Genomic DNA, 25,191 nt, shown 5'->3' with positions numbered 1-25,191 from the left:
AAATTTCCTCCCACACCATATATTCTTAATACCTTCCACAGAGCATTCTATCAACTCTATCATATGCCTTCTCCAGATCCATAATGCTACATACAAATCCATTTGCTTTTTCTAAAGGATTTTCACAGTACATTCTTCAAAGCAATCACATGATCCACACATCTCTTCACTTTTCTGAAACCACACCCGTCTCTTCCCAATCCTGTGCTCTTTACATGCCTTCACCCTCTCAATCAATAACCTCCAATTTTTAGTTATATATTTATATAATATATATATATATATATATATATATATATATTTAATATTATATATAATATATATATATATATATATTTATATAATGACAAACCCCTCCTCCCATAATTGTGTGCGAGGTAGCACGATGATAAAAGACAACAAAGGCCACATTCGTTTCTCACTAAGTCTCTAGCTGTCATGTAATAATGCACGATACACAGCTCACCATTTCCACTTCCACGGCCCACACAAGAATTTCCGATGACTTTTCCACAGACGCTTCACATGCCCTGGGTTCAATCCATTAACACTGCACGTCGATCCCCGGTATACCACATCGGTCCAATTCACTCTATTCCCGCATTGCCTTCACCCTCCTGAATTGTTCTCGTAGCCGATCACTTCAAAATCTTTTTCACTCCATCTTTCCACCTACAATATGGTGCCAACTTTCTCCTCGGTACCTCCACTCTGACAAATTATATCCCTTGGTCATATTTCACTCTCATCGTCTCTCCAGTGACAACCAATCCATTTCAATAACACCCTCTTCTGCTCTGTCAACCACACTCCTTTTTTTATCCTCAATCATTCTCTTACCCTATTATTACTTACTCGGTCAAACCAACTTACACACATATTGTCCTCAAACCATCTCGCAACCATATAAACATTGTTGGCAGATAATATGACTTCAAAACATTTTTGCTTTCGAGTTATTGTTTCTCGAACTTCCACACAACACAACAACATACACATATATATATTATAAATATATTATATATTTTTTATTTATATATATATATATTATATATTTATATATTATATATCTTCTTAATATTTATATATATATTTTATTTTTTTATTTTATTTATTTTATTCATGCATTTGTACGCTGTCTCCCGCGTTTGCGTAGGCTGGCAAGGTAAACAGACAATAGGTATGGCCCAACCCACCCCCTTACACAAATGTATTACACACACACGTCCACAACGCAAATATACATACCTATAAATCTCAATTGTACACATATATATACATACATAAGACACATACATATATACCAATGCACACAATTCTCACGTTCTGCCCCATTCACTCCTTTCGCCACTCAGCCGCACTTGGATTACCTTCCACCTCCCCCCTTATGTGTGCGAGCTGGTAGCCACGATGAAAAGACAACAAAGGCCAAATTCGTTTACACTCATGTCTCTAGCTGTCATTGTAATAAGCACCGAAACCACCAGCTCCTTTTCCACATCCAGGCCCCACAGAATTTTACAATGCTTTACCCCAGACGCTTCACATGCCCTGGTTCAATCCATTAACAGCACGTCGATCCCGGTATACCACATCGGTCCAATTCACTCTATTCCCTGCATGCCTTTCACCCTCCTGCATGTTCAGGCCCCGATCACTCAAAATCTTTTTCACTCCATCTTTCCACCTACAATCTGGTTCCCCACTTCTCCTCGTTCCCTCCACCTCTGACACATATATCCTCTTGGTCAATCTTTCCTCACTCATTCTCTCCATGTGACCAAACCAAACCATTTCAAAACACCCTCTTCTGCTCTGTCAACCACACTCCTTTTATTACCACACATCTCTCTTACCCTATTATTACTTACTCGGTCAAACCAACTTACACCACATATTGTCCTCAAACATCTCGCAACCATATAACATTGTTGGCAGAACTATTCCTTCAAACATTTTTGCTTTCCGAGATAATGTTCTCGACTTCCACACACACACACACACACACACACATATATATATATATATATATATATATATATATATATATATATTATATATATATATATATATATATATATATATATATATATATATATATTATTTTTTTTATTTTATTTATTTATTATGCTTTGTCGCTGTCTCCCGCGTTTGCGTAGGCAGCGCAAGGAAACAGACAAAAGGAATGGCCCAACCCACCCCCATACACAATGTATACACACACACGTCCACACACGCAAATATACATACCTATACATCTCAATGTACACATATATATACATACACAGACACATACATATATACCCATGCACACAATTCACACTGTCTGCCCCCATTCACTCCCATCGCCACCTCGCCACACATGGAATACCTTCCCCCTCCCCCCTTATGTGTGCGAGGTAGCACTAGGAAAAGACAACAAAGGCCCCATTCGTTCACACTCAGTCTCTAGCTGCCACGCAATAATGCTCGAAACCACAGCTCCTTTTCCACATCCAGGCCCCACACAACTTTCCATGGTTTACCCCATACGTTTCACATGCCCTGATTCAATCCACTGACAGCACGTCAACCCCGGTATACCATATCGATCCAATCCACTCCACTCCTTGCACTCCCTTCACCCTCCTGCATGTTCAGGCCCCGATCACACAAAATCTTTTTCACTCCATCTTTCCACCTCCAATTTGGTCTCCCACTTCTCGTTCCCTCCACCTCCGACACATATATCCTCTCGGTCAATCTTTCCTCACTCATTCTCTCCATGTGCCAAAACCAACTCAAAACACCCCCCTCTACTCTCTCAACCACGCTCCCCTTACTTTATATATATATATATATATATATATATATATATATATATATATATATATATATATATATATATATATATATATATATATATATAAACCATGGAAAGTTGTGTGGGGCCCGGATGTGGAAAGGGAACTGTGGTTTCGGGCATTATTGCATGACAGCTAGAGACTGAGTGTGAACGAATGGGGCCTTTGTCGTCTTTTCCTAGCGCTACCTCGCACACATGAGGGGGGAGGGGGATGGTATTCCATGTGTGGCGAGGTGGCGATGGGAATGAATAAAGTCAGACAGTGTGAATTGTGTGCATGGGTATATATGTATGTGTCTGTGTGTGTATATATATGTGTACATTGAGATGCATAGGTATGTATATTTGCGTGTGTGGACGTGTATGTATATACATGTGTATGAGGTGGGTTGGGCCATTTCTTTCGTCTGTTTCCTTGCGCTACTTCGCAAACGCGGGAGACAGCGACAAAGCAAAATAAATAAAATAAATAAATATATAATTTATATATAATTTATATATATATATATATATATATATATATATATATATATATATATATATATATATATATATTCTTCGGTCGCCGTCGCCGCCAAGCTGAGCCAGAGAACGAGCTGGACCCGCTGGTGGGTCAGCTATTCCAGTTACTGCTTGAGAAAGACAAGTCGGGATGCAGCCTCCAGCTCACCTGTAGCATAGGCGGTAAGCCCGTCTCATCCCTAACCGGGAATGCTAGGGACCTGCACTCCATCCTCAGAAAGTGAACTACGCGGGAAACGGCAATCAAATTTAAAGAGGGAAGTCAGCACCACAAGTAAAGCATCCTCCTCGAAGGCTCAGAGTGGGGTGCCTAAATGTGTGTGGATGTAACCAAGATGTGAAGACCCTTACTGGAAAAACAATCACTCTTGAAGTAGAACCTTCAGACACAATTGAAAATGTGAAGGAAAATAGTGAAATTGGAAAAAATGTAGCTTAGACATTGAAGCTTATTGACGTTTGTGTAAATAAATTATACATTTCCTTTTTTCCATAGCCAGAGGTTGAACCATTATGTGACATTCTTTTTTTTCATTCATTTCAAGCTAGAGGTTTCAGTTTTCTAAATTGTTTCTTACATTTCTCATATGTATATATATGTATGTGTGTGTGTGTGTATATGTGCGTATGTGTGTGTATGTGTGTGTATGTGTATATGTATATATATATGTATATTATCCCGTGGGGATAGGGGTGAAAGAATACTTCCCACGTATTCCTCGCGTGTCGTAGAAAGCGACTAGAGGGGACGGGAGCGGGGGGCCAGAAATCCTCCCCTCCTTGTATTAACTTTCTAAAATGGGAAACAGAAGAAGGAGTCACGCGGGGAGTGCTCATCCTCCTCGAAGGCTCAGAGTGGGGTGCCTAAATGTGTGTGGATGTAACCAAGATGTGAAAAAAGGAGAGATAGGTAGTATGTTTGAGGAAAGGAACCTGGATGTTTTGGCTCTGAGTGAAACGAAGCTCAAGGGTAAAGGGGAAGAGTGGTTTGGGAATGTCTGGGGAGTAAAGTCAGGGGTTAGTGAGAGGACAAGAGCAAGGGAAGGAGTAGCAATACTCCTGAAACAGGAGTTGTGGGAGTATGTGATAGAGTGTAAGAAAGTAAATTCTCGATTAATATGGGTAAAACTGAAAGTTGATGGAGAGAGGTGGGTGATTATTGGTGCATATGCACCTGTGCATGAGAAGAAAGATCAAGAGAGGCAAGTGTTTTGGGAGCAGCTGAATGAGTGTGTTAGTGGTTTTGATGCACGAGACCGGGTCATAGTGATGGGTGATTTGAATGCAAAGGTGAGTAATGTGGCAGTTGAGGGAATAATTGGTATACATGGGGTGTTCAGTGTTGTAAATAGAAATGGTGAAGAGCTTGTAGATTTATGTGCTGAAAAAGGACTGATGATTGGGAATACCTGGTTTAAAAAGCGAGATATACATAAGTATACTTATGTAAGTAGGAGAGATGGCCAGAGAGCGTTATTGGATTACGTGTTAATTGACAGGCGTGCGAAAGAGAGACTTTTGGATGTTAATGTGCTGAGAGGTGCAACTGGAGGGATGTCTGATCATTATCTTGTGGAGGCTAAGGTGAAGATTTGTATGGGTTTTCAGAAAAGAAGAGTGAATGTTGGGGTGAAGAGGGTGGTGAGAGTAAGTGAGCTTGAGAAGGAGACCTGTGTGAGGAAGTACCAGGAGAGACTGAGTACAGAATGGAAAAAGGTGAGAACAATGGAAGTAAGGGGAGTGGGGGGAGGAATGGGATGTATTTAGGGAATCAGTGATGGATTGCGCAAAAGATGCTTGTGGCATGAGAAGAGTGGGAGGTGGGTTGATTAGAAAGGGTAGTGAGTGGTGGGATGAAGAAGTAAGAGTATTAGTGAAAGAGAAGAGAGAGGCATTTGGACGATTTTTGCAGAGAAAAAATGCAATTGAGTGGGAGATGTATAAAAGAAAGAGACAGGAGGTCAAGAGAAAGGTGCAAGAGGTGAAAAAAAGGGCAAATGAGAGTTGGGGTGAGAGAGTATCATTAAATTTTAGGGAGAATAAAAAGATGTTCTGGAAGGAGGTAAATAAAGTGCGTAAGACAAGGGAGCAAATGGGAACTTCAGTGAAGGGCGCAAATGGGGAGGTGATAACAAGTAGTGGTGATGTGAGAAGGAGATGGAGTGAGTATTTTGAAGGTTTGTTGAATGTGTTTGATGATAGAGTGGCAGATATAGGGTGTTTTGGTCGATGTGGTGTGCAAAGTGAGAGGGTTAGGGAAAATGATTTGGTAAACAGAGAAGAGGTAGTGAAAGCTTTGCGGAAGATGAAAGCCGGCAAGGCAGCAGGTTTGGATGGTATTGCAGTGGAATTTATTAAAAAAGGGGGTGACTGTATTGTTGACTGGTTGGTAAGGTTATTTAATGTATGTATGACTCATGGTGAGGTGCCTGAGGATTGGCGGAATGCGTGCATAGTGCCATTGTACAAAGGCAAAGGGGATAAGAGTGAGTGCTCAAATTACAGAGGTATAAGTTTGTTGAGTATTCCTGGTAAATTATATGGGAGGGTATTGATTGAGAGGGTGAAGGCATGTACAGAGCATCAGATTGGGGAAGAGCAGTGTGGTTTCAGAAGTGGTAGAGGATGTGTGGATCAGGTGTTTGCTTTGAAGAATGTATGTGAGAAATACTTAGAAAAGCAAATGGATTTGTATGTAGCATTTATGGATCTGGAGAAGGCATATGATAGAGTTGATAGAGATGCTCTGTGGAAGGTATTAAGAATATATGGTGTGGGAGGAAAGTTGTTAGAAGCAGTGAAAAGTTTTTATCGAGGATGTAAGGCATGTGTACGTGTAGGAAGAGAGGAAAGTGATTGGTTCTCAGTGAATGTAGGTTTGCAGCAGGGGTGTGTGATGTCTCCATGGTTGTTTAATTTGTTTATGGATGGGGTTGTTAGGGAGGTAAATGCAAGAGTTTTGGAAAGAGGGGCAAGTATGAAGTCTGTTGGGGATGAGAGAGCTTGGGAAGTGAGTCAGTTGTTGTTCGCTGATGATACAGCGCTGGTGGCTGATTCATGTGAGAAACTGCAGAAGCTGGTGACTGAGTTTGGAAAAGTGTGTGAAGAAGAAAGTTAAGAGTAAATGTGAATAAGAGCAAGGTTATTAGGTACAGTAGGGTTGAGGGTCAAGTCAATTGGGAGGTGAGTTTGAATGGAGAAAAACTGGAGGAAGTGAAGTGTTTTAGATATCTGGGAGTGGATCTGGCAGCGGATGGAACCATGGAAGCGGAAGTGGATCATAGGGTGGGGGAGGGGGCGAAAATCCTGGGGGCCTTGAAGAATGTGTGGAAGTCGAGAACATTATCTCGGAAAGCAAAAATGGGTATGTTTGAAGGAATAGTGGTTCCAACAATGTTGTATGGCTGCGAGGCGTGGGCTATGGATAGAGTTGTGCGCAGGAGGATGGATGTGCTGGAAATGAGATGTTTGAGGACAATGTGTGGTGTGAGGTGGTTTGATCGAGTGAGTAACTTAAGGGTAAGAGAGATGTGTGGAAATAAAAAGAGCGTGGTTGAGAGAGCAGAAGAGGGTGTTTTGAAGTGGTTTGGGCACATGGAGAGGATGAGTGAGGAAAGATTGACCAAGAGAATATATGTGTCGGAGGTGGAGGGAACAAGGAGAAGAGGGAGACCAAATTGGAGGTGGAAAGATGGAGTGAAAAATATTTTGTGTGATCGGGGCCTGAACATGCAGGAGGGTGAAAGGAGGGCAAGGAATAGAGTGAATTGGAGCGATGTGGTATACCGGGGTTGACGTGCTGTCAGTGGATTGAAGCAAGGCATGTGAAGCGTCTGGGGTAAACCATGGAAAGCTGTGTAGGTATGTATATTTGCGTGTGTGGACGTATGTATATACATGTGTATGGGGGGGGGTTTAGGCCATTTCTTTCGTCTGTTTCCTTGCGCTACCTCGCAAACGCGGGAGACAGCGACAAAGTATAAAAAAAAAAATATATATATATATATATATATATATATATATATATATATATATATATATATATATATATATATATATATATATATATATATATATATCATTATTGTGCTTAATTGCCATCTCCCGTGTCAGTGAGGTACCGCAAGGAAACAGACGAGGAATGGCCCAACCCACCCATGTACACATGTATATACATAAATGCCCATACAGGCATATATACATACATATACATTTCAATGTATATGTATATGTTCATGTGCGGCGGGGTGGCGATGGGGGTGAGTAGGGGCAGACAGTGTGAATTGTGTGCATGTGTGTATATATGTGTGTACGTAGGGATGTGTGGGTGTATGTTTGCGTGTGTGGACGTGTGTGTGTGTGCATGCGTATGGGGGTGGGTTGGGCCATTTCTTTCGTCTGTTTCCTTGCGCTACCTCGCAGGCGCGGGAGACAGCGACAAAGCAAAATAAAAATAAAAAAATAAATACATATATTATCTTTCATTCTCTCTCTCTCTTTAGAGACGCAGTAGGATTTGTAAGTGGTATTTATGGATGTTAACGGATGGACCGAACCAGGGCATGCGGGGCGGCCGGGGGGAAACCATGGAAAGTTCTGTTGGGCATTGTTGTGGATAGGGGGACTGTGGTTTCGGTGCATTGCACATGACAGATAGAGAAAGGATGTGAGGGAATGTGACTTTCATTCATCTGTTCCTGGCGCTACCTCGCTAACGCAGAAAACGACGAAAAAGTATGGGAGTATGTGATAGAATGTAAGAAAGTAAATTCTCGATTAATATGGGTAAAACTGAAAGTTGATTGAGAGAGGTGGGTGATTATTGGTGCATATGCACCTGGGCATGAGAAGAAAGATCATGAGAGGCAAGTGTTTTGGGAGCAGCTGAATGAGTGTGTTAGTGGTTTTGATGCACGAGACCGGGTTATAGTGATTGGTGATTTGAATGCAAAGGTGAGTAATGTGGCAGTTGAGGTATACATGGGGTGTTCAGTGTTGTAAATGGAAATGGTGAAGAGCTTGTAGATTTATGTGCTGAAAAAGGACTGATGATTGGGAATACCTGGTTTAAAAAGCGAGATATACATAAGTATACTTATGTAAGTAGGAGAGATGGCCAGAGAGCGTTATTGGATTACGTGTTAATTGACAGGTGTGCGAAAGAGAGACTTTTGGATGTTAATGTGCTGAGAGGTGCAACTGGAGGGATGTCTGATCATTATCTTGTGGAGGCTAAGGTGAAGATTTGTATGGGTTTTCAGAAAAGAAGAGTGAATGTTGGGGTGAAGAGGGTGGTGAGAGTAAGTGAGCTTGGGAAGGAGACCTGTGTGAGGAAGTACCAGGAGAGACTGAGTACAGAATGGAAAAAGGTGAGAACAATGGAAGTAAGGGGAGTGGGAGAGGAATGGGATGTATTTAGGGAATCAGTGATGGATTGCGCAAAAGATGCTTGTGGCATGAGAAGAGTGGGAGGTGGGTTGATTAGAAAGGGTAGTGAGTGGTGGGATGAAGAAGTAAGAGTATTAGTGAAAGAGAAGAGAGAGGCATTTGGACGATTTTTGCAGTGAAAAAATGCAATTGAGTGGGAGATATATAAAAGAAAGAGACAGGAGGTCAAGAGAAAGGTGCAAGAGGTGAAAAAAGGGCAAATGAGAGTTGGGGTGAGAGAGTATCATTAAATTTTAGGGAGAATAAAAAGATGTTCTGGAAGGAGGTAAATAAAGTGCGTAAGACAAGGGAGCAAATGGGAACTTCAGTGAAGGGCGCAAATGGGGAGGTGAAAACAAGTAGTGGTGATGTGAGAAGGAGATGGAGTGAGTATTTTGAAGATTTGTTGAATGTGTTTGATGATAGAGTGGCAGATATAGGGTGTTTTGGTCGAGGTGGTGTGCAAAGTGAGAGGGTTAGGGAAAATGATTTGGTAAACAGAGAAGAGGTAGTGAAAGCTTTGCGGAAGATGAAAGCCGGCAAGGCAGCAGGTTTGGATGGTATTGCAGTGGAATTTATTAAAAAAGGGGGTGACTGTATTGTAGACTGGTTGGTAAGGTTATTTAATGTATGTATAACTCATGGTGAGGTGCCTGAGGATTGGCGGAATGCGTGCATAGTGCCATTGTACAAAGGCAAAGGGGATAAGAGTGAGTGCTCAAATTACAGAGGTATAAGTTTGTTGAGTATTCCTGGTAAATTATATGGGAGGGTATTGATTGAGAGGGTGAAGGCATGTACAGAGCATCAGATTGGGGAAGAGCAGTGTGGTTTCAGAAGTGATATATATATATATATATATATATATATATATATATATATATATATATATATATATATATATATATATATATATATATATATATATATATATATATATTATCCCTGGGGATAGGGGAGAAAGAATACTTCCCACGTATTCCCTGCGTGTCGTAGAAGGCGACTAAAAGGGAAGGGAGCGGGGGGGCTGGAAATCCTCCCCTCACATTTTTTTTTTCTCCAAAAGAAAGTACAGAGAAGGGGGCCAGGTGAGGATATTCCCTCAAAGGCCCAGTTCTCTGTTCTTAACGCTACCTCGCAAATGCGGGAAACAGTATGAAAAAAAAAAAAAAAAAAAATATATATATATATATATATATATATATATATATATATATATATATATATATATATATATGTGTGTGTGTGTGTGTGTGTGTGTGTGTGTAATCCCTGGGGATAGGGAGAAAGAATAATTGGTATTGATGTGTATTGAAAATGAATAGAGGGACAAGTTTGACGCTTCCATAGATATATAGGAAGATATATCGTTTTAGTACTAACAGATTTAACTTCTCCATTCCAAAATGCTGCACAAGCCCAAATTAAGAGGAATAGTGTGTTCAGCACAAGAGAGAGAACGAAGATTAGAAGGAGAAGGGAGGCGAGCTAACGTTTGTAGGATGGAATCATCAGTTTTCAAGTAAATAACGTAGTAGTAGAAGAAAGATCTTTATAAAAAGAAATAGAGTAATCGATGCTCTATACTCCTTTTCCACCAATCAGTGCTAATTTCATCTCAGTTCAGCTCCTCTTTTCAAATTCCCATCTGTTCTTTATTCCACTATGATGAGCCTTTTTTTACAACGCAAGCTTGAGGTATCTACAGGTTAGCTCCCTCTCACTAAGTATTACATCAGTGACATCCTTCAGTTTTTCTTTCGATTTATCTTTAGCAATTCTCATATTTTCATTCCGCAGAGTCTATACTTTCATTTTCTATACAGATATTATCATAATCAAACCATCGAGAATAGAGCATCAGCTGAATATACCTCTGTCTCATACTTTGTGCATATGACATGCACAAATGAGAGCTAGGGTGAGAGAAAATCATTAAACTTTAGGGAAGATAAAAGGATGTTTTGGAAGGACGTAAATAACGTGCGGAAGACAAGAAAACAAATGGGAACATCGGTGAAGGAAGCAAGGGGGAAGTAATAACAAACTTTTTCAAACTGTCACCAACTTCTGCAGTTTCTCACTCGAATCAGCTACTAGAGCTGTATCATCGGCGAACAACAACTGAGTCACTTACCAAACCCTCTCATCCCCAATAGACTCCATACTTGCCCCTCTCTCCAAAACTCTTGCATTTACCTACCTACCCACCCCATCCATAAACAAATAAAACAACCATGGGGACATCAAACACCCCTGCAGCAGACTGACATTTTCTGGGAACCAATCACTCTCCTCTCTTCCTACTCGTACACAAGCCTTACATCCTTGTTAAAGACTTTTCACTACTTCTAGCAACTTATCTCTCATACCATATACTCTTAAAACCTTCCACAAAGTATCTCTGTAACCTCTATCATATGCCTTCTCTAGATCCATAAATGTTACAGACAAATCCATTTGTTTTTCTAAGTACTTTTCACATACATTCTTCAAAGCAAACACCCCTTTGCTTTTGTACAATGGCACTATGCATGCATTCCGCCAATCCTTATGCACTTCACCATGGTCCATACATACACTGAACATCTTTACCAACCAATCAACAATAAATTCTAATCGAAACCCGCCGTCTTGCCAGATTCTTCTTCAACAAAACTTTCACTACTTCTTTTCTCTTAACCAAACCATTCTTCCTGACACTTTCAGTTCGCACACCAACCCAACCAAAACATCCTATATCTGACACTGTATCATCAAACACATTCAATAAACCTTCAAAATACTCACTCCATCTACTTTTCACTTTATCACTACCTGTTATTATTTCCCCACTTGCCTCCTTCACCAATGCTCCCATATATTCTCTTGTCTTACGCACGTTATTTACCTCCTTCCAAAGCATTTTACATTCTCCCTAAAGTTTAATGATACACTCTCACCCCAATTCTCATTTGCTGTCTTTTTCAACCCTTGCACCTTTCTCCTGACCTCATGCCGCTTTCTTTTGTACATCTTCCAGTTATTTGCACTCCTTCCTTGCAAGGACTCGCTATTTCCCGCGTTAGCGTGGTAGCTTTAACAACACAGACATATAAATCTTTCAATGAGTATTCCTATAGACAGTTTTTAGCGTTATGTAGTTTCCTCTTTAGGTCTGGTTTCCTCTGATCTTAATTCTAAATTCCCATTCACTACATTATCACTTTTCCAGCTGATGTCTCCTGGCTTCCAACCCTGTCTCAATCGCTTGCCCTCACCTGATGCTTCCATTCCTTTCATTTGACCAAGTTTTTCTGGTTTACTTCGAATGATAAATACCAACTAAAGTGCATTAAATACACGAGTACCATGCCCAAATCCTCCAACTGTCGCCTCTACATTCATTTACTCAAGACACATGTTCCTCCACTGCGAGAACTCATGAACAGCAACTCAGTTTAAACCTGCCCAGTCTCATCTCTACCTCACCTGACTCAAATGGGAAACTAGAAAAGGTGTAGAAATGAGCGTACAAGATCATTCTTAGTCACTCCTAACCGCTTACTGAGAAATGCTCAATTCTTTGATTTTCCTGTATCTCTAACCATCACCTACCCAACATTTCCGTAAGATCCCCAACCATCACCACACCTATCCAACATTTTGGAAAGCAAACGCAAAAAATTCGCCACCGCCAACTTCTAACACCTTAAACCCTCTGTCCTAGATCCCATCCGCATGCAAGAATAGCTCCATTGCAAACACTATGATTCTCACTAACAACTAGACTAGTACCTCACTCTTTGTGTCGAGACAGTCTTTTTAACTTCCTCCACCCTTCACTTTTTAGAGCACCACAGTCCATATTTTGTGCATTTTCAACGTAAACCTTCAACCTTTGTTTTGCATCTAATTCAGTAAACTGTTAACTGTTTATCTCATTAATATCACTTTAGTGTTACTAACCATCCAGGGCCAAGCGCTTTTATTAGCTGAAACTCCACCAATTGATGCAAAAATTCCTTTTTCCGCTAGAGCTCCAAGTTCATTGTATAGTCTGTCAACGTCCTCCTTGGGAACCCCGGCGCGAATGCTGGGTCTCTGTTGAATTGCTGAAACACTGACATTTTCCGGCCGGAGGATCTGAGGCTGTTCGAAGCTATTTATTTGTAACGATAGTTGTATCTCGGGGTTTATTCCACATTCTGTAAAAAATGGTATTCCATATGATATACTGATGTTGAAAACGACGAGAATATCAAAGGTGAAATGTCCAAACCATATGTCAAAATTTAACTCAATGTCATAAACCAGTAGGATCACAGAAATATTATGAAATGTATATTCGCCATGGTCACTCACCAAAGTTGACGGAGGGCGGAGAGATGTCCAGGAGAGGGCTGGGCACGGGCTCTGAAATGTTAAACCCTCGGTTATTGACCTAAATATTTGATGTTAGTATGGAAAGTACAGTTCATCCTCGGATCTGCTCACACAGCATAAGTAAACCTTAACATGTGCCTTAACTTCCATGAGACAAGATTCTGTATGGTTATGTCTGGTGGCATATGTCACTCGTGTCGTTACTAGGTCATTATCGCTGGAATCTGGAGGCATGTATTACCCCTGGGTCGTTATCACTAGTGTCTGGGGGAAGACGTCACCACTGCTACTACTACAAAGTCATTATTACTAGTGTCTGGAGGCAGACGTCACACCTGCTGCTACTACTAGTGTCTGGAGGTAGGTGTCACCTCTGCCACTAGTGTCTGAAAGTGTGAGTCATGCCTGCTGACATGGGATCATTATCATTGATGTCTGGAGGCAAGTGTCGCCCCTGCTGACACTGGGTCATTATCACGTGTCTGCAGGCATCTCACCCCTGCAGGTACTGGGTCATTATCAACAGAGTCTCAAGCTAAGTATCACCCCTGCCGCAAATGGGTAGTTTTCACTATTGTCTGAAGGTATGTGTCACCCCTGCAAGAATTAGGCACCCTGCCGGTAATGGGTCATTATCACTAATGTCTGAAGGAATGTTCCATCCCTGCTGGTACTTGGTCATTATCACTAGTGTCTAAAGGAATGTCTCACCCCTGCCGGTACTAGGTCACTATCGCTGGTGTCACTAGTGTCTAAATGCATGTGCCACCCCTGCCGGTACCGGGTCATTATCACTAGTGTCTGAAGGTATGTGCTACCCCTGCCGGTACTGGGTCATTATCACCAGTGTCTAAAGTTATGTGACACCCCTGCCGATACTGGTTCATTACCACTAGTGTCTGAAGGTATGTGCCACCCCTGCATGTACTAGGTCATTGTCATTAGTATTTGAAGTTATGTCTCACCCCTGCCGGTACTGGGTCACTGTTTCTTATGTCTGAAAGTATGTCTCACCAACCCTTGCCGGTAATAGATCATTATCACTAATTTCTGAATATATGTGCTACCCCTGCAGATACTGGGTCATTATCACTTGTGCATGAAGCTATATCTCACCCCTGCCGGCACTAGATCATTATCACTAGTGTCTGGAGGTATGTGCCATCCCTGCCAGTAATACGTCATTATCACTAGTGTCTGCAGGTATATCTCACACCTTGAGGTACTTAATCATTATCACTAGTATCTGAAAGTATGTCTCATCCTTTGAAGTACTAGGTCATTATCACTTATGTCTCACCCCTGCCGGTACTGGGTCATTATCACTAGTGTCTGAAAGTACGTGTCACCCCTGCCTGTACTGGGTCATTATCACTAGTGTCTGAAAGTACGTGTCACCCCTGCCTGTACTGGGTCATTATCACTTGCGTCTGAATGTATGTGCTACCCTTGCCGGTACTAGTTCATTATCACTAGTATTTGAAGGTAAGTCTCACCCTTGCAGGTCAGTAACACTAGTGTCTAAAGGTATGTGCTACTACTGTCGGTACTGGGTCACCATCAGTAGCGTCTGAAGATATGTCCCACCCCTGCAGGTGCCAGGTCATTATTACTTGTGTCTGAAGTTATGTGCCACTTCTTTTGGTACTGAGTCATTATCACTAGTGTCTGAAGGTATGTGTCACCCCTGCCTGTACTTGGTCATTATCACTGGCGTCTGAACGTATATTCCACCCCTGCCGATACTGGGTCATTACTACTAGCGTCTGAAGGTATGTGCCACCTCTGCATGTACTACGTCATTATCATTAATGTCTGAAGTTATGTCTCACTCTGCCGATACTGGGTCATGATCACTTATGTCTGAAAGTAGTCTCACCCCTGTCGGTACTACATCATTTTCACTAATTTCTGAAAATATGTGCTACCCTTATTATCAATTGTGTTTGAATGCAGCTCTCATGAAAGAATCGTGTGATAACATGAAGCTTATTTTGGAAAAAAAATAAGTATGGAGACTTTAAGTGGAATATATGTGGTGACCTAAAGGTTGTGGCACTTTTACACAGAATGCAACTTGGTTACACGAAGTTTTGTTGTTTCCTCTGTGAGTGGGACAGCCGGGACAAGAAAAATCATTATGTAAAGAAAGTTGTAGCCAAAACGAACACCATGGACTCCATGGAAGAAGAATGTATGTCATCAATCCTCCTCTTGTGGATCCACAAAAAATTTATCTGCCTCCTTTGCGGCTTAAACTCGGGTTGATGAAGAACTTCGTCATAGATATGAATAAAACTGGCCATGGATTCACATACTTGATGCAAAGATCAAGAAGAGTATTATTGTAGGACCACAGATCAGGGAACTGCTTCGAGATGAAAAGTTCGATGAAGGGCTAAATGAAGTCATTCAAGAGAATTTGCAATGATTTTTTTCAGGCATCACAGATAAGAAGACTACTGTGATGTTGTAAAAGATCTATTGACTTCATATAAAGCTCTGGGGTGCAATATGAGTCTAGAAATATTTTGGGGGGCAGTCAGTGATGAGCACGGCGAAAGATTTCACCAGGACGTCTTGGACATGGAAAAGTGGTACCAAGGAAAGTGGAGCCCCTCTATGTTGGCAGATTACTGCTGAACACTGATGACCGATGTTCCTGGGGCCAGATATAGCGGAAACCATACACTTTTACATTTCAGAAGTAATTCTTTTTTCAAGTGTAATACCAGCCTTATTCATAAATGAGTAATATACACTTATTGTAAGATTTAATTGCTCTGTCACTTAAGAACCATACCTAATAGAAAAATAAAAAAAAACAGATTCGAATTCAGCGTAAAAGTTTGTGGGTAAAAAATTTTTAAAATTTTGTAGACCTGGGAATTATCGAAGCCATGTGATAATTCTGTATTGAATCATTTCTCGACCCCCGCTTTTCTCAGATAAAAAGATTTAAGTCGTTTAGTCGGCTCTCAAAGAATTTGATTCCAGGTCAGGAAATCATCTTTGTAACTCACTGATATGTACTTTCTCCATTTTATGAGTCTTTCAACTAGGAGGACCAAAACTGAACTCAATATTCATGCTGGACACTCGCCAGTGACTTTGTAGAGAGTGAGGATTATTTCCCTGAACTTAATTTCGATAGACTTCAGTTTGCTATATCCGTTTGAGGTTGCAAACTGTCAATTTCTGTTGTAAATTTATTCCGAATTATCAACATCTTTGATATGTAAGAAAGAGAACCGGTCCGAAGACTGATCCTTGTGTCACGTGTTACATCTAGCCTATTAAGTTTTTGTCGCGAGTAGTTTTCTCAACTAGTTGTATACGGAAGTACCAAGTAAAACTAGGTAGAGCCCACGCCCAAAAGCTACTTAGATAACGGTGCGTTTTAATCTCCCATTATGATCGAATAGCGTCCATGTTAAGTTTCTACTCTCTAATCCTCAAGTTTTCGTCTACCTCTATTGTCCGTGCAGAATGACTAGAAACTAATGTTACTGTTATTGCCTTATGAAAGTCATCATTGATTTTTACAAAAAAAAAAATGAAGTTCATTTCATCAATGGCTATAATACTGAAAGTCTGTTGCGTATAATACGTGCTTTAATACAGAATATCTTAATGTATATGAAGGCTATTGTCACTCCTTGACTAGAATCATTAGTGTTTGCTGCCACACATGATGTTTGTGTGGCCATCACCAATTTAAAGGCGGGCCGTTCTAATACCTGCTTCTTTCCCTACACGTCGAAGCTTCGGAGCTCTCTATCTTCCCACGTCTTTCCCAAAAACTATGACCTGGTACATTTCGAAAAACAGGTTTTTCACTTTCTCCAAAATTCGTAGATGCTTTCTCTTTTCTTTTCCGTGTTATAAGTTTCTCTATATTTCAATTAAGGCCCGGCCTTGATGTGGACTTTTGTCCGTGACTGGAGCCTTCAACATAAAAAAACATCTAATTTCAAGGTTCTGTGAAACTTTCAAATGTCGTTCCTGGTACCAGTTCAACTGATGGTGCTTCATGGACAAATATAGATACTACCATTATATGAAAAGCTAGCTCTGTTCTGCTACAATGAACTTTGCTCACTTTCCATATCTACGGTGGAGTGTGTGGTAACTTTCATTTCATTTCTTAATGCGATGAATATATTGCACGAACCAAAATATGAAAATATAATTTTTCCTCCTCTCTCTCTCTCTCTTTCGATGTTTGTCAAAAACATATAAACGATATCAGGTTATTCTGTAATCAATGTTGAATCTACGAACACCCCGCACAGAGCTGCTGTATAGTTAAAAATAGCATCGCTACTCTTGTGTTGGATGCAATTCGAAATGAGCAATGATGCTCATATATTTCGGTATGGTGGTACCTCTTGTATTTTTCTTTACTTTTTACACATCATAAAATCCCTTCCCTGCGCCGTAGTCCTTCAAGCCTATTTTTTTTTTTCTATGCAATAAGACAAGCAAGCGAAATTTGCTCCCGTGGCGATACGCATTTCACATAAACAAGGATTTTGGAAAGCTGAAGGAATTATGGCCATTTACTGCATATCATGTGGATATAACAGAAAAAAGGAAAGAGTTGACTAACATCAATAGAAAATGTAATATATCCGTATACAAAAACGTTTGATCGGGTAGACAAAAATATATTATGAAAACATCATCATTTTTCGTGAAGTGAATTATCAAGCTATTGTATGCTAATTGTCATCTGATTACTAGTTTTTCCCACGAACGTCAACGAACCTCATAAAGAATGGAAGAGAAGTAATGAGACTTCACATGAATTACGAATGAAATATAATGATTTAGGTGATGTAAACCAGGATTTTCTTGTTTTTTGTTGTTGTATAATTGATTCTATGAAGAGCTTCTGCAGCTGAAGAACCTGACTATTTCACGTCACAGCTTACGCAGCTGGGGTACCATGAGGCTATAAGGGTCATGTGCATAAACAAAACTAACCTAACTTTAGTACTTAGCTAAAATCACCATTCATCCTAAATATAAATTACGTAACACACAACCGAATTATCCGACAACGTAAGCAATCCGTTGATGCTAGTATCTAATCATACATTCTTTTATCTTATTTGAAAAATGCAAAATAGTTTCCCCTGTAACAGATAGCAAATGAGTTGAACACAGTAGTATCTCGTAAATCCATTTAGGTTAGTGCCTTCAACCCTCAAATAATACCCGATGATTCCCTTTCTTAGGAGTGTCATTGCCAAATAAGGAGAGCAGGAACACCAATAAATGACGACATTCAAGAGAATATATCATAACCCTTCGTCTTGTGTTTCTAAGTGTAAAGAACGAGAAGTGAAACGATACTTATAATTTTGCCACGAACTTACCTTTAGAAACAGGACAGCAGACGATGAGACTTTTCCCTTCGAAACCACAGTGGACTGGAGTTGTATCGTGGTAGGTGTCAAGAACAGCTGGGCAGGAGTAAATATCGACACAGCGGCCTTGCCCTCCAGTCCGTGGCGTGCAGTTGTCTCTCTGTTCATAAGGGAACACAATACCTGTGGTGACATAGAACAAGTGGCCAATTAGCTCTGGCAGTAGGAACAATTAATCCAACAGCAAAACAGATGCACCTCAGCTTTATGATTCTTTTAATAGCCTGTTATCTGATACCATCGTTAATCCACAGTGCTCATGCTCTCAGTTAATTGGTAACTGATGATATATATAGAGTTGGCTGGCTCGTAAACCTATCAGGAATGGGACCGAAGTTAACATGAAGATAAAATATGATGCAATTTACTTTATAGACAACCTGTATGAATGCAGTTCATGTTGAATTACGTTGTCTCATATTGAATAAGTGTTCATAAGTCTCACCGAATAAGATTTGGGATCTTTCCGGTTATTGTTGAACAACCAGATAGCTTCTGACAGGCTGGGCGACCGGACGAATGAAAGAACTGGACACAGTCACTGCCATATCATAGACTATTGATGTGGCTGGCATTAATACAAAAACATTAATCTTCGCGGACATTTGTTGCCAAACTATTCTTAGTCAACATGGTTGCAGGATGATAGACTTATGTCGAATTTCACTCCAGCGACAATAAAAAAGTCTTGTTCATCGTTCTCACCAGGCTCTCCACCTTCCTATTTGGCCTTCACATACCGCGATCAGCAGACTTTAAAACAGTGATCGATGATTACAGTCGCGGACAAAAGTCTCTATACAGCTCGATCGAAACAGCGCGATCTCCAACGTTTCAGCAAAACCACTCTCTTAAATGGACGACCAGATGCGAAACTCTGCATTCATTACAGCATTACTGTGTATCGCAGTTGAATCCTTATTGTCCAGAGTGTTTCCCTCTTTATTCCACGTCGTTATCAATTCCATATTTGAACCTAGTAAGTAAATTTGGAATGATTTTTATCTTAAGTGACATATTCATTTTTTTTACACCACTGAAAAAAATATTTTAGATAATGACGGGGTCTAATATTGGAATTCATGATATTTCTATAATTCACCCACCACAGAATTTAAGGTCATCTATAAAGGAATGGGAACGAGACGTAATAATTCCTCTGATGTCTTACCCAGACGCGGACACATCACTGAAATCTGGGAGTCTCTGGAAAAATAGTGCGGTTGAGAAAGCAAGACAGACAGGCACTGCCCTCTGTATTGTTCATCGGTGGGTCTGCAGGTGGTACGAAGAGGCGTCACTAGACACACAACCACGCAGTGACTATTTTGTTACGTGAATTTTATCTCAAGTTCTTGCAGGAATATTTTTTAAAGGCAAAAAACAAGATTTATTTTTTTCCAAGGTCAAACACGTTATTCAGAGTCGTTTTGTTTACCTGTATCAGTGTACCAGCTACATTGGCAAAGCATCACGACACATGACGCGCATCCTTAAACACTCTAGACGAAGAGTGCGAAACGACTGTTGAATAGCAATACTACAATGACCACCCAGGGTCAGGAGCGCATTTCTCTATGTTAGCCTAGCTCCTCAAACATCAATGTTAAGACACTACTGTTTTACAACTTTCTTGTGTTCCTTGTCACACGATGATGAGAACAAATATAACAGAGTGGTATCAAGTGATGCTTTTAATTTAATCAAAAAGGGTGTGAGTTACATAGTATAAAGAGCACAAGCACTGATATTTGCACTGAGAACTAATAGATACTGTAAGAGTATCCCAACCACCAGGGTCCTGGCCACACAACCTTTCCCTCAACTATCTCCCGTGTTCGCCCTAACATCACACTTACTTCCTTCTTCCTCGTTCATCTACGCTTCCAAACATTTGTTTTTTCTCTCTTTCAAGCCAAACCTTCATCGTCCCTTTTTTCTCTCCCTCCACCTCCATAACCTTTCTCTCTCTCTCTCTCACTCTCTCCCTTCATCCCTTCCTTCACATTCTTCCGCCTCGCTCACACTCTCTCTCCCACACCCATCCTCTCTATCTTTCCAATATTTGTTTATCAACGTCATACCCTTGGCCTCCTTCCCTGACCAGTGTTCCTTCCAGTTCTCTCCCTACGTCGTCGCTTTCCTGACCACCCCTTCATCTTCCTTTTTTAACATAATCTTATGATTGCCCTGCTCCTGCCCAACAAAACAAACCCTGCACTCCCCCCTTCCCCAAAATCCCTACCATCGTGCCCCTCCCCCCACACTATCCTTGCCCCTCCTCCTTGCCCTACCAAAATTACCACCATTTCCCCTGCCCCCATTCCCCCGCCACTCAACCTTCCCCTTCCTCACCCCATCCGTCACACCGTCTGTACAACTCTAATAACTCTTCACCCATACTTACCATTCTCCTGCTCCCCTCTCCCTGCCACGCCTTTACCCTACTGACTCTCCCTTTGCTACACTGCCCTTACATCTCCCGTTTCGCCATCTAACCTTACAGTTCTCCTTCCCCTTCCCCACCACAATATCCCTACATACCCGTCTTATCCACATAACCCCATCCCCCCGCCACACGACCATACAACTCCCCCGCCTCCCCCCCATCCATACTGTTTTTCTGTCCTTCTCCCCCTCCCCCGATACACAACCCTGATCCCCCCCCTTACCCCAACCTGATCATTCCCTTACCTCCTTCCCATCACCTGATCCCTACACCTATCTCTTTCCTACCCACTCCCCTCCTCCAACTACAGGACCCCTAAACTTCCCCTTCCATCATCTCCCAATCTTTAGCCCTTCCCTACACCTTACCCTTCCCCCAAAACTTACCATTCCCTTGCAACTCTCCCATCAACACCACCTCTACACCTCCCCCTTCTTCACCCACCTTGCCATTTCCGTGCTTTCCCTTCGCCACACCACCCCTACGCCTCCCCCTTCCTCACCCAACCTTGCCAATTCCCTACTCCTTTCCCCCTCCACGCTACCCCTATACCTCTCCTCGCCTCATCTAATCTTATCGTCATCCTATCTTCCTTCCCCGCCACACTATCTCTACACCTCCCCCTTCCTCAACCAATCTTGTCATTTTCCTGCTCTTCCCCCCGCCACACCACCCCTACACCTTCCTTTTCCTCACCCAACCTTATTTGCCTCCCACTAGTCACCTGTCAGTGACATGTTCCAAGTTCGTCAGAGCGATACAGTGTTACTGGAATCAAGGCTTTTCCTTATAACTTGCTTTCTTACAAATGTAGTAATACCAAGAAACCTAAAACCCACAAACCTATAGTAATTGACATGAAGCGCGCAACCAAACTCTAGGGAGATTTTGAGCTCAAGTTACAAGGATCGATGATAGAGGACAGACAGACTCCATGTATTCGGTCATCCCTGAGAGGTTCGAGGATTCAGACGCGTCGTGAAGCATTAATTCCCCATATTACAGACACTTAAAAACTGAAAAACAAGCTTTTCAATGAGAAGAACTGACAGATCTGAATAAAAAGTTTTATATTAACAGCCAAGGGGCACAGAAACAATGATTTCACACATAAAGCAATATGAACAAACTGCTCAAGTTATCTCAGCAAGAATCTATGTTGGCACAGTGACCGTGCGATTTGTGTGTGTGTGTGAAGAGATAGTGTTTGACACGTGTTGTTACGTCTCTTACCCTTGTATACGTCATTACTACTATGTATGTACGCACTCACACACAGTAGCGGTTAGGCGTACCGCTTGGGATCAAACCCGAATAAATTCGATTTTTTTCTTGCGATTGCCGGTCCACAGTCCACCCACCTGTTTATCCTCCCTTAAAAGCTGGTCGATAATACGGGGTACATGGCATAGGCTGAGGTGTGTGTGTGTGTGTGTGTGTGTGTGTGTGTGTACATAGGAAGAAAGATTTGGTACACATACACAAGGTTAAGAGGCGAGGCAACACGAATGTAAAACTCTCCCTTCGTAATACAAAGAGTAATTACACACACACCCTAAACTATACCACGTACCTGTTATATCGACCAGTACCTGCAGGAGGATGAACTGCTGGGTGAACTGTTAACCGGCAGTTACGATCAGGATTCGAACGTAAGCGGGCATGATCCCAGAGGTCAGTCCGTGTGTATCATTAGCCCTGTACATGTGTGGTGTGTACAGACAGCCGGAAAGGATCGTTATATTTTCGGTGTCATATTTGATGACACAACAGACTAAAGAAACTGAACAAAGGTTTTGTCACGTTGTACCTCTGTGTATGTCTCTAATCTGGATTTGGCAGATACACACAACCTTGTATGCTTATTTGTATACCAGGTAATAAATATGGTGTCACTGTGATTGTAATTCATAATCAAACACATAAATGGTATAGTCTTCATATCAACTAGGAATGTGAAATCGTCCATGAGTCACCAACACCTCATGCTGCTAGTTTGTAAGGGTGATTCTTGTCAGGTAATATAGAACGTAAAACGTATGGAAAGCAGACAGGTGATGTGGTTGCTCGTTTTCAGGTTGCCTCAATGATAGATGTCAGACTCAGAGAACACTTAGAACTTCAAACTTTAATAAGTGACCGAAGACGTCTGAATGAGGCTTGCCAAAAACAATAAAATAAAGGAAATGAATGGATGAACTGGTAACGCTAACGCCTGTGGATTGACACTGGGTGCATCATATAAGATCCCCAGCTTAATAAAATCATATAATGTCAGTTGTAAATTATGTACATGTCATGATCCATTTTAGACATAACTTACGTCAGGGACAGGCAACCAGAAATGTTCAGAAACGTTTTATTTATCGATATTTGGTGTAGGAACTCCCTACGTTGAGCACAAAGTTGAGAGTCTGTCATGAAAGCAACTAACGAAGATATCAAGTCGCTTCCGTATGGGTTAGGTAGGCTTTCCCACGCCAGCATACCAGCATTAACAACCTTGTCACGGCGGCGACCAATGGAGGTCTTCCGCACTGCCCTCGTCAGGGAAGTAGGGTTATACGTGGGTGTGGCCTAAGCCATTCCTGAACGTCTCAACAAGAGTATATTGGACAGTTGTCCTCGAGTAAGTAGAAAGGTTGTGGCTCATTGAGCAGTCACAGTGGGTAGCAGCAGCACAGCCAAAATTTCTACATACTTTTCTCCTGTGGAGCAGCCCAGCTTTACGTCTGTCAGCTTCCCGTCGCCATTGTGAGGCATTTCGGAAACAAATTTACTTAACCCTTCCAATAGGACCAGACCCATAGTGCTCACTCTGAAATCCATCGTATCCAGCTGTAACGAAACTTTCCTGGTTGACGGTACACTACCTAAGGCCACTGCACGCCTTCTGGGCCCGGCCGCATAAGCTGCCTGTGCAGTCATGTGTATATCTACGTTTCTGGCAAGTGACTGTGTTTGCTTGTGTGTATCTACCTTTCTGGCCACAATGGCCGTGCGTGTGTGTGCTGTTCCTGCTGACCGTATACGTTTCATGGTTACAGTGGCCGTGGGTGTGTGCACCATCTCTGACCAAAGTGGTCAATCGTACTCACCTTGGGGCCATGCGCTCACTTCAAGAGATAACACCACCGATATGAGCAGCAGCACTGACGAACACTGAGGCATGGTCACAAAGTGATGTCTACCACGCAACTAAACTCCAGGACCCGTTCTTAGAAGGTCATTGCTTAGTGATATAGTTGCCAATTGGCATATCTCGCTTTAGTTTATTTGTTCACTGTTAGGTGTAAAATGATCTTTAAAGATTCCATTTTTTTCTCCTTTAATAAATCCAGCATTAAGCAAAACTGAAAACAAAACCAGGACACAACAATAACATACTGAACAAACGCAAATCATTGTCGCACCGCCCACTCGTCACTAAATGTTTATACTCGTCTGAGGAACCCAGTAGAATTATCGTATCCCTGGCAACGTTCGTTAAATGCGTTGCATTTCTTAAAATCATCAAAAATAGATAAATATATTTAGGCTATAATACATTTCTACTTAAATTGTGAAAAAAACAAATAAAATACTATACTATGTATAGATTATGACAATGATGGTATTGGAATTGCGAAAGATGGCTTCAACAGCTGTCAAGGTATGCGTTCCCGACCAGGAAACATTCATTATACATATACACTATGCCGTCTCAACCCGGAATAACACATACACATATATACATTCATATATATACATATATATATATATATATATATATATATATATATATATATATATATATGTATATATATATATATATATATATATATATATATATATATATATATATATATATATATATATATATATATATATATATATATATATATAGCTAGAAGTTTCAGTTTTCTAAATTGTTTCTTACATTTCTCATATGTATATATATGTATGTGTGTGTGTGTGTGTATATGTGCGCATGTATGTGTATGTGTGTGTATGTGTGTATGTATATATATATGTATACTATCCCTGGGGATAGGGGTGAAAGAATACTTCCCACGTATTCCTCGCGTGTCGTAGAAAACGACTAGAGGGGACGGGAGCGGGGGGCCAGAAATCCTCCCCTCCTTGTATTAACTTTCTAAAATGGGAAA

At 41.2% G+C, this 25,191-nt stretch overlaps 1 protein-coding gene across 2 annotated transcripts in view; it reads right to left on the bottom strand.

The window, feature by feature from the left end:
• The window catches only part of LOC139759044 (venom protease-like), an 81,481-nt gene extending 57,213 nt beyond the window's left edge, over positions 1 to 24,268 (bottom strand). Inside the window, exons 1-4 of one of the 2 annotated variants that reach the window (XR_011714984.1) lie at positions 24,142 to 24,268; positions 18,544 to 18,717; positions 13,139 to 13,189; positions 12,743 to 12,981 (exon numbers count right to left, since the gene is read on the bottom strand). Coding sequence is in view for 1 of the 2 variants with exons in the window: in XM_071680946.1 (XP_071537047.1) it covers positions 12,743 to 12,981; positions 13,139 to 13,189; positions 18,544 to 18,717; positions 24,142 to 24,214 (537 nt within the window). In the remaining variant the exon portion in view is untranslated. The remainder of the gene's footprint in view (positions 1 to 12,742; positions 12,982 to 13,138; positions 13,190 to 18,543; positions 18,718 to 24,141) is intronic. The other variant, XM_071680946.1, reaches the window with a different exon arrangement.
• Between the last annotated feature and the right edge of the window lie 923 nt (positions 24,269 to 25,191).

This window comes from Panulirus ornatus, chromosome 32 (genome assembly GCF_036320965.1).
Source record: "Panulirus ornatus isolate Po-2019 chromosome 32, ASM3632096v1, whole genome shotgun sequence".
Taxonomy (NCBI): domain Eukaryota; kingdom Metazoa; phylum Arthropoda; class Malacostraca; order Decapoda; family Palinuridae; genus Panulirus; species Panulirus ornatus.
This window is presented reverse-complemented; position numbering and strand designations above follow the sequence as displayed.